This window comes from Pseudophryne corroboree, chromosome 1 (genome assembly GCF_028390025.1).
Source record: "Pseudophryne corroboree isolate aPseCor3 chromosome 1, aPseCor3.hap2, whole genome shotgun sequence".
NCBI lineage: Eukaryota > Metazoa > Chordata > Amphibia > Anura > Myobatrachidae > Pseudophryne > Pseudophryne corroboree.
The window spans coordinates 564,054,664-564,068,463 of record NC_086444.1 but is presented as its reverse complement, the minus strand read 5'-3'; the positions used below and the strand labels follow the sequence as shown (position 1 = coordinate 564,068,463).

The window sequence follows — 13,800 nt, the reverse complement described above, 5'->3', positions numbered from 1 at the left end:
TGTGTCAGAATTGGCGGCTTTGTCACATAAGAGCCCCTATCTGGTTTTCCATGCGGATAGAGCAGAATTGAGGACCCGTCCACAATTCCTGCCGAAAGTGGTTTCATCTTTTCATATAAACCAACCTATTGTGGTGCCTGTTAGTGATGTGCACCGGACATTTTTCGGGTTTTGTGTTTTGGTTTTGGGTTTGGTTCCGCCGCCGTGTTTTGGGTTCGAACGCGTTTTGCCAAAACCTCACCGAATTTTTTTTGTCGGATTCGGGTGTGTTTCGGATTCGATTTTTCAAAAAACCCTAAAAAACAGCTTAAATCATTGAATTTGGGGGTCATTTTGATCCCATAGTATTATTAACCTCAATAACCATAATTTACACTCATTTTCAGTCTATTCTGAACACCTCACCCCTCACAATATTATTTTTAGTCCTAAAATTTGCACCGAGGTCGCTGGATGGCTAAGCTAAGCGACCCTAGTGGCCGACACAAACACCTGGCCCATCTAGGAGTGGCACTGCAGTGTCAGGCAGGATGGCCCTTCAAAAAATACTCCCCAAACAGCACATGACGCAAAGAAGAAAAAAAAGAGGCGCAATGAGGTAGCTGTGTGAGTAAGCTAAGCGACCCTAGTGGCCGACACAAACACCTGGCCCATCTAGGAGTGGCACTGCAGTGTCAGGCAGGATGGCCCTTCCAAAAAATACTCCCCAAACAGCACATGACGCAAAGAAGAAAAAAAAGAGGCGCAATGAGGTAGCTGTGTGAGTAAGCTAAGCGACCCTAGTGGCCGACACAAACACCTGGCCCATCTAGGAGTGGCACTGCAGTGTCAGGCAGGATGGCCCTTCCAAAAAATACTCCCCAAACAGCACATGACGCAAAGAAGAAAAAAAAGAGGCGCAATGAGGTAGCTGTGTGAGTAAGCTAAGCGACCCTAGTGGCCGACACAAACACCTGGCCCATCTAGGAGTGGCACTGCAGTGTCACGCAGGATGGCCCTTCCAAAAAATACTCCTCAAACAGCACATGACGCAAAGAAGAAAAAAAAGAGGCGCAATGAGGTAGCTGTGTGAGTAAGCTAAGCGACCCTAGTGGCCGACACAAACACCTGGCCCATCTAGGAGTGGCACTGCAGTGTCACGCAGGATGGCCCTTCCAAAAAATACTCCCCAAACAGCACATGACGCAAAGAAAAATGAAAGAAAAAAGAGGTGCAAGATGGAATTGTCCTTGGGCCCTCCCACCCACCCTTATGTTGTATAAACAGGACATGCACACTTTAACCAACCCATCATTTCAGCGACAGGGTCTGCCACACGACTGTGACTGAAATGACTGGTTGGTTTGGGCCCCCACCAAAAAAGAAGCAATCAATCTCTCCTTGCACAAACTGGCTCTACAGAGGCAAGATGTCCACCTCATCATCATCGTCCGATTCATCACCCCTTTCACTGTGTACATCCCCCTCCTCACAGATTATTAATTCGTCCCCACTGGAATCCACCATCTCAGATCCCCGTGTACTTTCTGGAGGCAATTGCTGCTGGTGAATGTCTCCATGGAGGAATTGATTATAATTCATTTTAATGAACATCATCTTCTCCACATTTTCTGGAAGTAACCTCGTACGCCGATTGCTGACAAGGTGAGCGGTGGCACTAAACACTCTTTCGAAGTACACACTGGAGGGAGGGCAACTTAGGTAGAATAAAGCCAGTTTGTGCAAGGGCCTCCAAATTGCCTCTTTTCCCTGCCAGTATACGTACGGACTGTCTGACGTGCCTACTTGGATGCGGTCACTCATATAATCCTCCACCATTCTTTCAATGGTGAGAGAATCATATGCAGTGACAGTAGACGACATGTCAGTAATCGTTGGCAGGTCCTTCAGTCCGGACCAGATGTCAGCATCAGCAGTCGCTCCAGACTGCCCTGCATCACCGCCAGCGGGTGGGCTCGGAATTCGTAGCCTTTTCCTCGCACCCCCAGTTGCGGGAGAATGTGAAGGAGGAGATGTTGACAGGTCGCGTTCCGCTTGACTTGACAATTTTCTCACCAGCAGTTCTTTGAACCCCTGCAGACTTGTGTCTGCCAGAAAGAGAGATCCAACGTAGGTTTTAAATCTAGGATCGAGTACGGTGGCCAAAATGTAGTGCTCTGATTTCAACAGATTGACCACACGTGAATCCTGGTTAAGCGAATGAAGGGCTCCATCCACAAGTCCCACATGCCTAGCGGAATCGCTCTGTTTTAGCTCCTCCTTCAATGCCTCCAGCTTCTTCTGCAAAAGCCTGATGAGGGGAATGACCTGACTCAGGCTGGCAGTGTCTGAACTGACTTCACGTGTAGCAAGTTCAAAGGGCAGCAGAACCTTGCACAACGTTGAAATCATTCTCCACTGCGCTTGAGACAGGTGCATTCCACCTCCTTTGCCTATATCGTGGCCAGATGTATAGGCTTGAATGGCCTTTTGCTGCTCCTCCATCCTCTGAAGCATATAGAGGGTTGAATTCCACCTCGTTACCACCTCTTGCTTCAGATGATGGCAGGGCAGGTTCAGGTTTTTTTGGTGGTGCTCCAGTCTTCTGTACGCGGTGCCTGTACGCCGAAAGTGGCCCGCAATTCGTCTGGCCACCGACAGCATCTCTTGCACGCCCCTGTCGTTTTTTTAATAATTCTGCACCACCAAATTCAAGGTATGTGCAAAACATGGGACGTGCTGGAATTTGCCCAGATGTAATGCACGCACAATATTGCTGGCGTTGTCCGATGCCACAAATCCCCAGGAGAGTCCAATTGGGGTAAGCCATTCTGCGATGATCTTCCTCAGTTGCCGTAAGAGGTTTTCAGCTGTGTGCGTATTCTGGAAAGTGGTGATACAAAGCATAGCCTGCCTAGGAACGAGTTGGCATTTGCGAGATGCTGCTACTGGTGCCGCCGCTGCTGTTCTTGCAGCGGGAGGCAATACATCTACCCAGTGGGCTGTCACAGTCATGTAGTCCTGAGTTTGCCCTGCTCCACTTGTCCACATGTCCGTGGTAAAGTGGACATTGGGTACAACTGCATTTTTTAGGACACTGGTGAGTCTTTTTCTGACGTCCGTGTACATTCTCGGTATCGCCTGCCTAGAGAAGTGGAACCTAGATGGTATTTGGTAACGGGGGCACACTACCTCAAGAAATTGTCTAGTTCCCTGTGAACTAACGGCGGATACCGGACGCACGTCTAACACCAACATAGTTGTCAAGGCCTCAGTTATCCGCTTTGCAACAGGATGACTGCTGTGATATTTCATCTTCCTCGCAAAGGACTGTTGGACAGTCAATTGCTTACTGGAAGTAGTACAAGTGGTCTTCCGACTTCCCCTCTGGGATGACGATCGACTCCCAGCAGCAACAACAGCAGCAGGCATTACACTCAAGGATGCATCGGAGGAATCCCAGGCAGGAGAGGACTCGTCAGACTTGCCAGTGACATGGCCTGCAGGACTATTGGCTTTCCTGGGTAAGGAGGAAATTGACACTGAGGGAGTTGGTGGTGTGGTTTGCGCGAGCTTGGTTACAAGAGGAATGTATTTACTGGTCAGTGGACTGCTTCCGCTGTCGCCCAAAGTTTTTGAACTTGTCACTGACTTATTATGAATGCGCTGCAGGTGACGTATAAGGGAGGATTTTCCGAGGTGGTTAACGTCCTTACCCCTACTTATTACAGCTTGACAAAGGCAACACACGGCTTGACACCTGTTGTCCGCATTTCTGTTGAAATACTTCCACACTGAAGAGCTGATTTTTTTGGTATTTTCACCAGGCATGTCAATGGCCATATTCCTCCCATGGACAACAGGTGTCTCCCCGGGTGCCTGACTTAAACAAACCACCTCACCATCAGAATCCTCCTTGTCAATTTCCTCCCCAGCGCCAGCAACACCCATATCCTCATCCTGGTGTACTTCAACACTGACATCTTCAATTTCACTATCAGGAACTGGACTGCGGGTGCTCCTTTCAACACTTGCAGGGGGCGTGCAAATGGTGGAAGGCGCAAGCTCTTCCCGTCCAGTGTTGGGAAGGTCAGGCATCGCAACCGACACAATTGGACTCTCCTTTGGGATTTGTGATTTCGAAGAACGCACAGTTCTTTGCTGTGCTTTTGCCGCAAGTCTTTTCTTTTTTCTAGCGAGAGGATGAGTGCTTCCATCCTCATGTGAAGCTGAACCACTAGCCATGAACATAGGCCAGGGCCTCAGCCGTTCCTTGCCACCCCGTGTCGTAAATGGCATATTGGCAAGTTTACGCTTCTCCTCAGATGCTTTTAATTTTGATTTTTGGGTAATTTTTTTACTGATCTTTTGTGTTTTGGATTTTACATGCTCTGTACTATGACATTGGGCATCGGCCTTGGCAGACGACGTTGATGGCATTTCATCGTCTTGGTTTCGGTACTACAAACATGGTCGAATAATAACCCCTTCCTTGTTGAAGGAGGGGAACCTTGACCACAACCTGTTGAAGATACAATCTGTGAATTGCAGTTAACGCTATTTCCCCCTCGAGGGGGGAAGCTGGCAGGGCCGATTTGAGGTATCGGTGAGGGGGCATCTCTTCGAATTCCAGCTTGTATCCCTGAGACACAATATCTATTGCCCAGGGATCCAACTGGGAGTTAACCCACTTGTGGCTGAAATTTCGGAGACGCGCCCCCACCGGGCCTAGCTCCGCCTGTGGAGCCACAGCGTCATGCGGTGGATTTTGTGGAAGCCGGTGAGGACTTCTGTTCCTGGGAACTAGCTGTGTTGTGCAGCTTCTTTCCTCTGCCTCTGCTCCTGGCAAGAAAGGACGCACTTGTAAGGTAAAACATCCATGTGCCTTTTTGAGTCGGCATCACCTGTCCATTGCCGAGTCCACAGGACCCTTCTGGCAGAAATCGACATAGCATTTATTCTAGAACCCAGTAGACTAATGTCTCTTTGAGCATCTCTCATATATAGGACAGCGTCTTTTATATGCCCCAGGGTCAATAATATAGTATCCTTGTCTAAGGTATCAAGTTCCTCAGACAGGGTGTCCGTCCATGCTGCCACAGCACTACACACCCAGGCCGACGCGATCGCCGTCCTCAGTAAGGTACCTGAATGTGTATAAATGGATTTCAGGGTACCCTCCTGCTTTCTATCCGCAGCATCTTTGAGGGTAGCCGTATCCTGTGACGGCAGGGCTACCTTCTTGGATAAGCGTGTTAAAGTTTTGTCCACCCTAGGGGAGGATTCCCAGCGTAGCCTGTCCGTTGGTGGGAAAGGATACGCCATAAGAATCCGTTTGGAAATCTGCAGTTTTTTATCTGGAGATTCCCAAGCCTTTTCACATAACTCATTTAGCTCGTGTGAAGGGGGAAAGGTCACCACCTGCCTCTTTTCCCCATACATATGAACCCTCTTGTCAGGGACTGGGGTTTCCTCTGTGATGTGCAACACATCCTTAATTGCTATAATCATATAACGGATGGATTTAGCCAATTTAGGCTGTAACTTTGCATCATCGTAATCGACACTGGAGTCAGAATCCATGTCAGTATCTGTGTCAACAATTTGGGTTAGTGGGCGCTTCTGAGACCCTGACGGCCTCTGCGACATAGGATCAGGCACGGGTTGAGACCCTGACTGTCCTGAGGCTTCAGCTTTTTCTAACCTTTTATGCAAGGAATTAACATTATCATTTAAAACCTTCCACATATCCATTCAATCAGGTGTCGGCGCCGTCGGCGGAGACACCACATTCATTTGCTCCCGCTCTGCTTCCACATAGCCTTCCTCGTCAAACATGTCGACACAAGCGTACCGACACACCACACACACAGGGAATGTCCTTTTTGAAGACAGTTCCCCCACAAGGCCCTTTGGAGAGACAGAGAGAGAGAGTATGCCAGCACACACCCCAGCGCTATAAACCCAGGAATAACATAGTAACTTAATGTTAACCCAGTAGCTGCTGTTTATATTGATTTTTGCGCCTAATTATGTGCCCCCCCTCTCTTTTTACCCTCTTCTACCGTGTATCTGCAGGGGAGAGCCAGGGGAGCTTCCTCTCAGCGGAGCTGTGGAGAAAAAATGGCGCTGGTGAGTGCTGAGGAAGAAGCCCCGCCCCCTCGACGGCGGGCTTCTGTCCCGCTTAAATATGTATTTTCTTGGCAGGGGCTCATACATATATACAGTGCCCAACTGTATATATGTTCACTTTTGCCAAAAAGAGGTCCAAATGCTGCCCAGTGCGCCCCCCCTGCGCCCTGCACCCTTACAGTGACCGGAGTATGCGAGGTGTGTGGGAGCAATGGCGCACAGCTGCAGTGCTGTGCGTTACCTCAGTGAAGACCGGAGTCTTTTGCCACCGATTTCGAAGTCTTCTTGCTTCTCATACTCTAAGGTGTACAAAGTGTTACCAGTTTTTAGTGCGCAAAAAAACCTCCTATAATGCAGCTAGTTATGTATATCAGAGTAGCGCATCCGTGTTACTCAGAATAAGTGATTTGAAAGAAGAAGATAGATATACACCATCTAGCGCTAAGGAGAATACCACATTCACAATATATTTTCTAAAGGACTCCACACACAAACGTCAGCCACCAGTAGGAATAATAACAGTTTGGTAGTACTTAACGTTTAGGAAAGTGGTCAACATGAAAGCAGGTTTTTCTTAATCCATGGGTTTCGACAGTTTTATCATGTGAAAAGAAAAAAGGCGTATAATTGTGCAGATTATTTCAAGTGGTTTACAGGTTTTATTAAATGGTTCCACTTACAAGCGTAGACTTTGAATTGAGCCTGATTAAGTTCCAAGACTGGCAAAGTACGGCAGCAAACAGGTACAACAATTTTCAAGGTCGTGATGGATTTTTCATGCAGACTCCATAATGGAAATGCACAGTACCATAAAGAAGAAATAAAAAATAGTGCGAGTATGTAAAAACAAACCAAAGTTTTAATACACATATGCACTTACAGACACTTGACAGAAATACAGCATAACGGTTCCCCACTGGCAAGACAGCAAAGGTAAGTTCCTGATGTCCGAGGAATTATCCAGTTCTCACTTCCGGAATGTGAGTACTGTACCGAACCAAAGATCTTTAAGCCACGCGGGGTGTCCCTTCTAAAGCGTGGCTTTAGAAGGGACACCCCGCGTGGCTTAAAGATCACATTCCGGAAGTGAGAACTGGATAATTCCTCGGACATCAGGAACTTACCTTTGCTGTCTTGCCAGTGGGGAACCGTTATGCTGTATTTCTGTCAAGTGTCTGTAAGTGCATATGTGTATTAAAACTTTGGTTTGTTTTTACATACTCGCACTATTTTTTATTTCTTCTTTATGGTACTGTGCATTTCCATTATGGAGTCTGCATGAAAAATCCATCACGACCTTGAAAATTGTTGTACCTGTTTGCTGCCGTACTTTGCCAGTCTTGGAACTTAATCAGGCTCAATTCAAAGTCTACGCTTGTAAGTGGAACCATTTAATAAAACCTGTAAACCACTTGAAATAATCTGCACAATTATACGCCTTTTTTCTTTTCACATGATAAAACTGTCGAAACCCATGGATTAAGAAAAACCTGCTTTCATGTTGACCACTTTCCTAAACGTTAAGTACTACCAAACTGTTATTATTCCTACTGGTGGCTGACGTTTGTGTGTGGAGTCCTTTAGAAAATATATTGTGAATGTGGTATTCTCCTTAGCGCTAGATGGTGTATATCTATCTTCTTCTTTCAAATCACTGCTTCTCATACTCACCCGGCTTCTGTCTTCCGGCTCTGCGAGGGGGACGGCGGCGCGGCTCTGGGATCGGACGATGAGGGTGAGATCCTGTGTACGATCCCTCTGGAGCTAATGGTGTCCAGTAGCCTAAGAAGCAGGACCTAGCTTCAGAGAGTAGGGCTGCTTCTCTCCCCTCTGTCCCACGATGCAGGGAGTCTGTTGCCAGCAGAGCTCCCTGAAAATAAAAAACCTAACAAAATACTTTCTCACAGCAAGCTCAGGAGAGCTCACTGAAAAGCACCCAGCTCGTCCAGGCACAGATTCAAACTGAGGTCTGGAGGAGGGACATAGAGGAAGGAGCCAGAGCACACCAGAATCTAAATTCTTTCTTAAAGTGCCCATGTCTCCTGCGGAGCCCGTCTATTCTCCATGGTCCTTACGGAGTCTTCAGCATCCACTAGGACGTTAGAGAAATATATAGTATGTTCTTCCTAACTGAACTCTCAAAACTGAAAGTAGATAAATCAGTAGGGCCAGATGGGATACATCCAAGGATACTAAAAGAGCTTAAAGGGGTGCTGGTAGCACCATTTACAGAATTATTCAACCAGTCACTAGCTACAGGAGTAATTCCAGATAACTGGAAAAGAGCGAACGTAGTCCCACTGCACAGAAGTGGACACAAGGAAGAGGCAGGTAACTACCAACCAGTGAGCCTGACATCAGTAGTAAGGAAATTGATGGAAAGACTCTTAAAAGAAAAAAGTTGTAGAATATCTTAAATGCAGCAATTTACAGAATCCCAAACAGCATGGGCAATTTACAGAATCCCAAACTGGGGGAAGATCATGTCAAATAAATCTTATTTACTTTTTTGACTTAAGTAATATATTGTGTGTGTGTGTGTGTGTGTGTGTGTGTGTGTGTGTGTGTGTGGGGGGGGGGGGGGGGGGGGTGGGTGTGTGTGTGGGGGGGGGGGTGGGAGGGGAATAGATATAGCTTGTCAAACTTCAGTAAAGCTTTAGTCACTGTCCACATGGATAGGATCTTGGTTGCAAGATAGAAAACAGAGAGTTGCAGTAAATGAAGTGCATTCGCAGGAGGGAAATGTTACCAGTGGATTACCCCAGGGATCTGTACTTGGATCAGTGCTTTATAATATCTATGTTGGTGACACTGCAAATGGTATTGAAGGGAAAGTATGCCTTTTTGCAGATAACACAAAAGTATGCAACAGGGTAGACACACCATGAGTGGTAAAACAAATGATTGATGATCTAGGTAGACTAGAAGAATGGTCAAAAGAGTAGCAATTACAGTTTAATGCAAAATAATGCACTTGGGTCTCAAAAATCCAAAGGCTAAATAGAATATTGATGGCACTATACTGGAAACTAGTAAGAAAGAAAGGGATCTAGGAATCACTACGTCAGGTGACTTAAATGCAGGCAAGTAACGTAACAAAGCAATGAGGAAGTCTAGTCAGATGCTTGGCTGCACTGGGAGAGGAATCAGCAGCAGAAAGAAAGAAGTAATAATGTCACTGTATAAGGCATTGGCACGGCCTCATCTAGAAAACGGTGTTCAATTTTAGAGGCCATATCTTTAGAAGGATATTAATACATTAGAGACTGTACAAAGAAGGATAACTAAAATGGTGCATGGCCTACATACCTGGAAAGACTAAAAGATCTTAACATGTATAGTTTGGAGCAGGGAATAGAAAGGGGGCATGATAGAGACTTTCAAATATATCAAGGGTTTTAACAAGGTACAGGAAGACATTTTTCAAAGAAAGGGAAGTAACAGAATATGAGGACAATGCACCGAAATTGGAGGGAAGTAGGAAAAAGTACTTCACAGAAAGGGTTGTGGCCAAGTGGCATAGCCTCCCAGCAAAGGTGGTAGGGACTAAGAACAATTTAAACATGCATGGGATAGACATAAGGATATTCTTACAATGAAATAATTCTCAAATACGGTTTGATGTAACAATATGAGTAAAAAAGGGGCACACTAGATGGGGTGTGGCTCATCAAATTGACAGTGTCTAGGTCGACAATGTTTAGGTCAACAACTGTAGGTCGACAGGGTTGGAAAGTCGACAGGGTTTCTAGGTCTACATGTGCTAGGTTGACAGGTCAAAAGGTCGACATGAATTTTAATTTATTTTTTGGTGTCGTTTTCTGTGTACAGTGACCGGGAAGCCGAATTAGTGCACCGTGTCCCCTCGCGTGGCTCGCTTCGCTTGCCATGCTTCGGGCAAGGTGCCTTGCTCCGCTACCACTTCGCTCGCCACAGATTACCGTTCCAATTGTAGTCCACATGGATCGTTAAGTATGAAAAAGTTGAAAATTTTAAAAAAACACACCTCATGTCGACCTTTTGACCTGTCGACCTAGCACATGTCGACCTAGAAACCCTGTCGACCTTCCAATCCTGTCGACCTAAACATTGTCGACCTAGACAGTGTCGATCTTCAGACCGGATCCCCACTAGATGGGCCAATTGGTTTTAATCTGCCCTCAAAATCTATGTTTCTATAACACGTGACTTGCAAGCATATACAGTGCACCCGAAAAGTATTCACAGCGCTTCACTTTTTCCACATTTTATTATGTTAGAGCCTTATTCCAAAATGGAATAAATTCATTTTTCCCCCTCAAAATTTTACACACAATACCCCATAATGACAACATTAAAAAGTTTTTTTCGAGATCTTTGCAAGTTTATTTAAAATAAAAAACTAAGAAATCACATGTACATAAGTATTCACAGACTTGGCCATGAAGTGCATCCTGTTTCCACTCATCATCCTTGAGATGTTCCTACAGCTTAATTGGAGTCCACCTGTGGTAAATTCAGTTGATTTGACATAATTTAGAAATGCACACACCTGTCTATATAAGGTCCCACACTTGACAGTGCATGTCTGAGCACAAACCAAGCATGAAGTCAAAGGAACTGTCTGTAGACCTCTGAGACAGGATTGTCTCAAGGCACATATCTGGGGAAGGGTACAGAAAAATATCTACTGCTTTGAAGGTCCCAATGAGCACAGTGGCCTCCATCATCCGTAAATGGAAGACGTTCGGAACCACCAGGTCTCTGAGACTGAGCGATCGGGGGAGAAGGGCCCTAGCCAGGGAGGTGACCAAGAACCCGATAGTCACTCTGTCAGAGCTACAGCACTCCTCTGTGGAGAGAAGAGAACCTTCCAGAAGGACAACCATCTCTGCAGCAATCCACCAATCAGGCCTATATGGTAGAGTGGCCAGACGAAAGCCACTCCTTAGTAAAAAGCACATGGCAGCCCGCCTGGAGATTGCCAAAATGCACCTGAGGAACTCTTAGACCACGTGAGAAACAAAATTCTCTGGTCTGATGAGACAAAGATTGAACTCTCTGGCGTGAATGCCAGGCGTCATGTTTGGAGGAAACCAGGCACCGCTCATCACCAGGCCAATACCATCCCTACAGTGAAGCATGGTGGTGGCAGCATCATGCTGTGGGGATGTTTTTCAGTGGCAGGAACTGGGATACTAGTCAGGATATAGGAAAAGATGAATGCAGCAATGTACAGAGACATCCTGGATGAAAACCTGATCCAGAACGCTCTTGACCTCAGACTGGGGCAACGGTTCATCTTTCAGCAGGACAACGATCCTAAGCACACAGCCAAGATATCAAAGGAGTGGCTTCAGGATAACTCTGTGAATGTCCTTGAGTGGCCCAGCAAGAGCCCAGACTTGAATCCGATTGAACATCTCTGGTGAGATCTGAAAATGGTTGTGCACCGACGTTTCCCATCCAACCTGATTGAGCTTGAGAGATGCTGCAAAGAGGAATGGGTGAAACTGCTGAAAGATAGGTGTGCCAAGCTTGTGGCATCATATTCAAAAAGACTTGAGGCTGTAATTGATGCTAAAGGCGCATCAACAAAGTATTGAGCAAAGGCTGTGAATACTTATGTACATGTGATTTCTTAGCTTTTTATTTTTAATAAACTAGCAAAAATCTCAAAAAAACTTTTTTCATGTTGTCATTATGGGGTATTGTATGTAGAATTGTGAGGGAAATATTAATTTATTCCATTTTGGAATAAGACTGTAACATAACAAAATGTGAAAAAAGTGAAGGGCTGTGAATACTTTCCGGATGCACTGTAGTATACATGACAAAATATATACAGTGGAAATATAAAACAAAATTACACACTGTAATGTGCCTTTTGGGTAGAATTGCTTCTGTGTCAGTATTTCTTAAATGTTTTGTCGGGATGCCGGCGTTCAAAAACCCCGGCGCCGGAACTCCAACATCACTTGGAATGCAGACACTGGAATCTTGACCGCTGACATCCCGAATGTAAAACTGCTAGGTTTTGGCTGCTGTGTGTAGGTTTAGGCTGCGGGGGGAGGAATAGGGTTAGGCTGTGGGTAGGGTGGGGGCTAGGGTTAGTGAGAACCAGGAAGGGTTAGGGCTAGGCCACGGTAAAAGGGAGGGTTACAGTCAGGCGGCGGGAAGGGGGAGTTAGACAGGCACCACCGGGAGGGTTAGGGTTAGACTGTGAGTGGGGGGAGGGGGGGGGGTTAGGGGTGGGAAGGTGAGCATACATTTGGATGCCAGTGTCGGTCTTATGACCACCGGTATCCCAGATGCCGGTATCCCGTATCACACCCGTTTTGTCTTAATTACAACCAGAAATAATTATTTCACAAGCATCATGTTATCTCAATGACCTAAAGTGTGAAAAAAATAATTCAGTGAACTGTTAATGTGCAGAAATGTGTACCTGGCATTTCCTCATATCTTAAAATATTTCTAATAATAGACTCATGTTTTTACTCCTGTAAAAGTCTAGCCGGCTGATGTATCCCCTGAACTTGTGTAGGGGTGCTCATAACACAGATGAAGAACCCCTGCGCTATGCCACACTGGTGGACAAAGCATACATATTTTAGTTACTAAGTAACGTCATATACTAACCTTATTTGGGAAAGCAATTGTCTCAGTCCAAGTCTGTATAAAGAAAGAAAAAAAAATGAATAACATACTGTATGAACATTTTCAATGTATTGTCTTTAGCTACAAAGAAACACGTTGAACAGATTTATCACACATTTTTAGGGCATCTCTGTAATGCTGAGCAGCACAGACTGTTTTTGTAGATATTTTTAAAAGTACAATTTTATATCCCAAAATTTCAACAATGTGGTTCTATGGACATAAATTAAAAATTTTCTTTATCACCTAAGTGATCGCAAATTAACAAAATATAATTTAATGGGTCTGTAGCGCAATTAAGGACTCTTGGGGGTAAATTTACTAAGATGGGAGTTCTATATAAGATGGGATGTTGCCGATAGCAACCAATTAGAGTCTACTTCTCATTTTTTTTAGCATCTTCCAGAAGATAATACCTGGAATCTGATTGGTTGCTATGGGCAACATCCCTTCTTATATAGAACTCCCATCTTAGTAAATTTACCCCTTGGTCTTTGGAAGTGAACTATCACCACTGTAGGGGACTGTAAACTCTAATGGAGGGAAGCCCAGCAATGTCAGATTGCCCTTCAAAGGCTCCTGAGCGAGGACCTCCTTTGACTCATATGTCACAACGCTAGAAGCTGCTGCAGTTACAATATTAACGTGGAGATACGTTTTATAAGTAAGAGGTGGAGCATAGCGCTGTGCCATTGGGCAGTACAATCCAGCACTCTCCCTCTAGAGACTTCAAAATTAATCCATATGAGCACAATCGATGTAATAAGTCTTACATAGTACACAAAGGATTGGATGTACTTGTTTATGGATCTGTGCCTTTATTAACTCTTCATCTACCAGTTTTAACCGCTTAGTATGAAATGAAGTTTTGACAAAATCTATGTTTTATCTTTGAATGTTATATTGTTATATGTGTTTATAATATCTATGGGATATATCTTGTTTAATAAATGTTGTTAAGGCGCTCCTTGGGTATGTCAATTACAGTACCTCCTTTCTCTTTATTGCTCTCTTTATTGCCATAGTGAGAGCAGCATTTCACGAGATATA

At 45.2% G+C, this 13,800-nt stretch overlaps 1 protein-coding gene across 5 annotated transcripts in view; it reads right to left on the bottom strand.

The window, feature by feature from the left end:
• SLC24A2 (solute carrier family 24 member 2) overlaps positions 1-13,800 on the bottom strand; it is a 491,146-nt gene that overhangs the window by 180,632 nt on the left and 296,714 nt on the right. For all 5 annotated transcript variants that reach the window (XM_063914167.1, XM_063914168.1, XM_063914169.1 and 2 more), the window contains one exon: positions 12,733-12,765. In XM_063914167.1, coding sequence (XP_063770237.1) covers positions 12,733-12,765 — 33 coding nt within the window. The remainder of the gene's footprint in view (positions 1-12,732; positions 12,766-13,800) is intronic.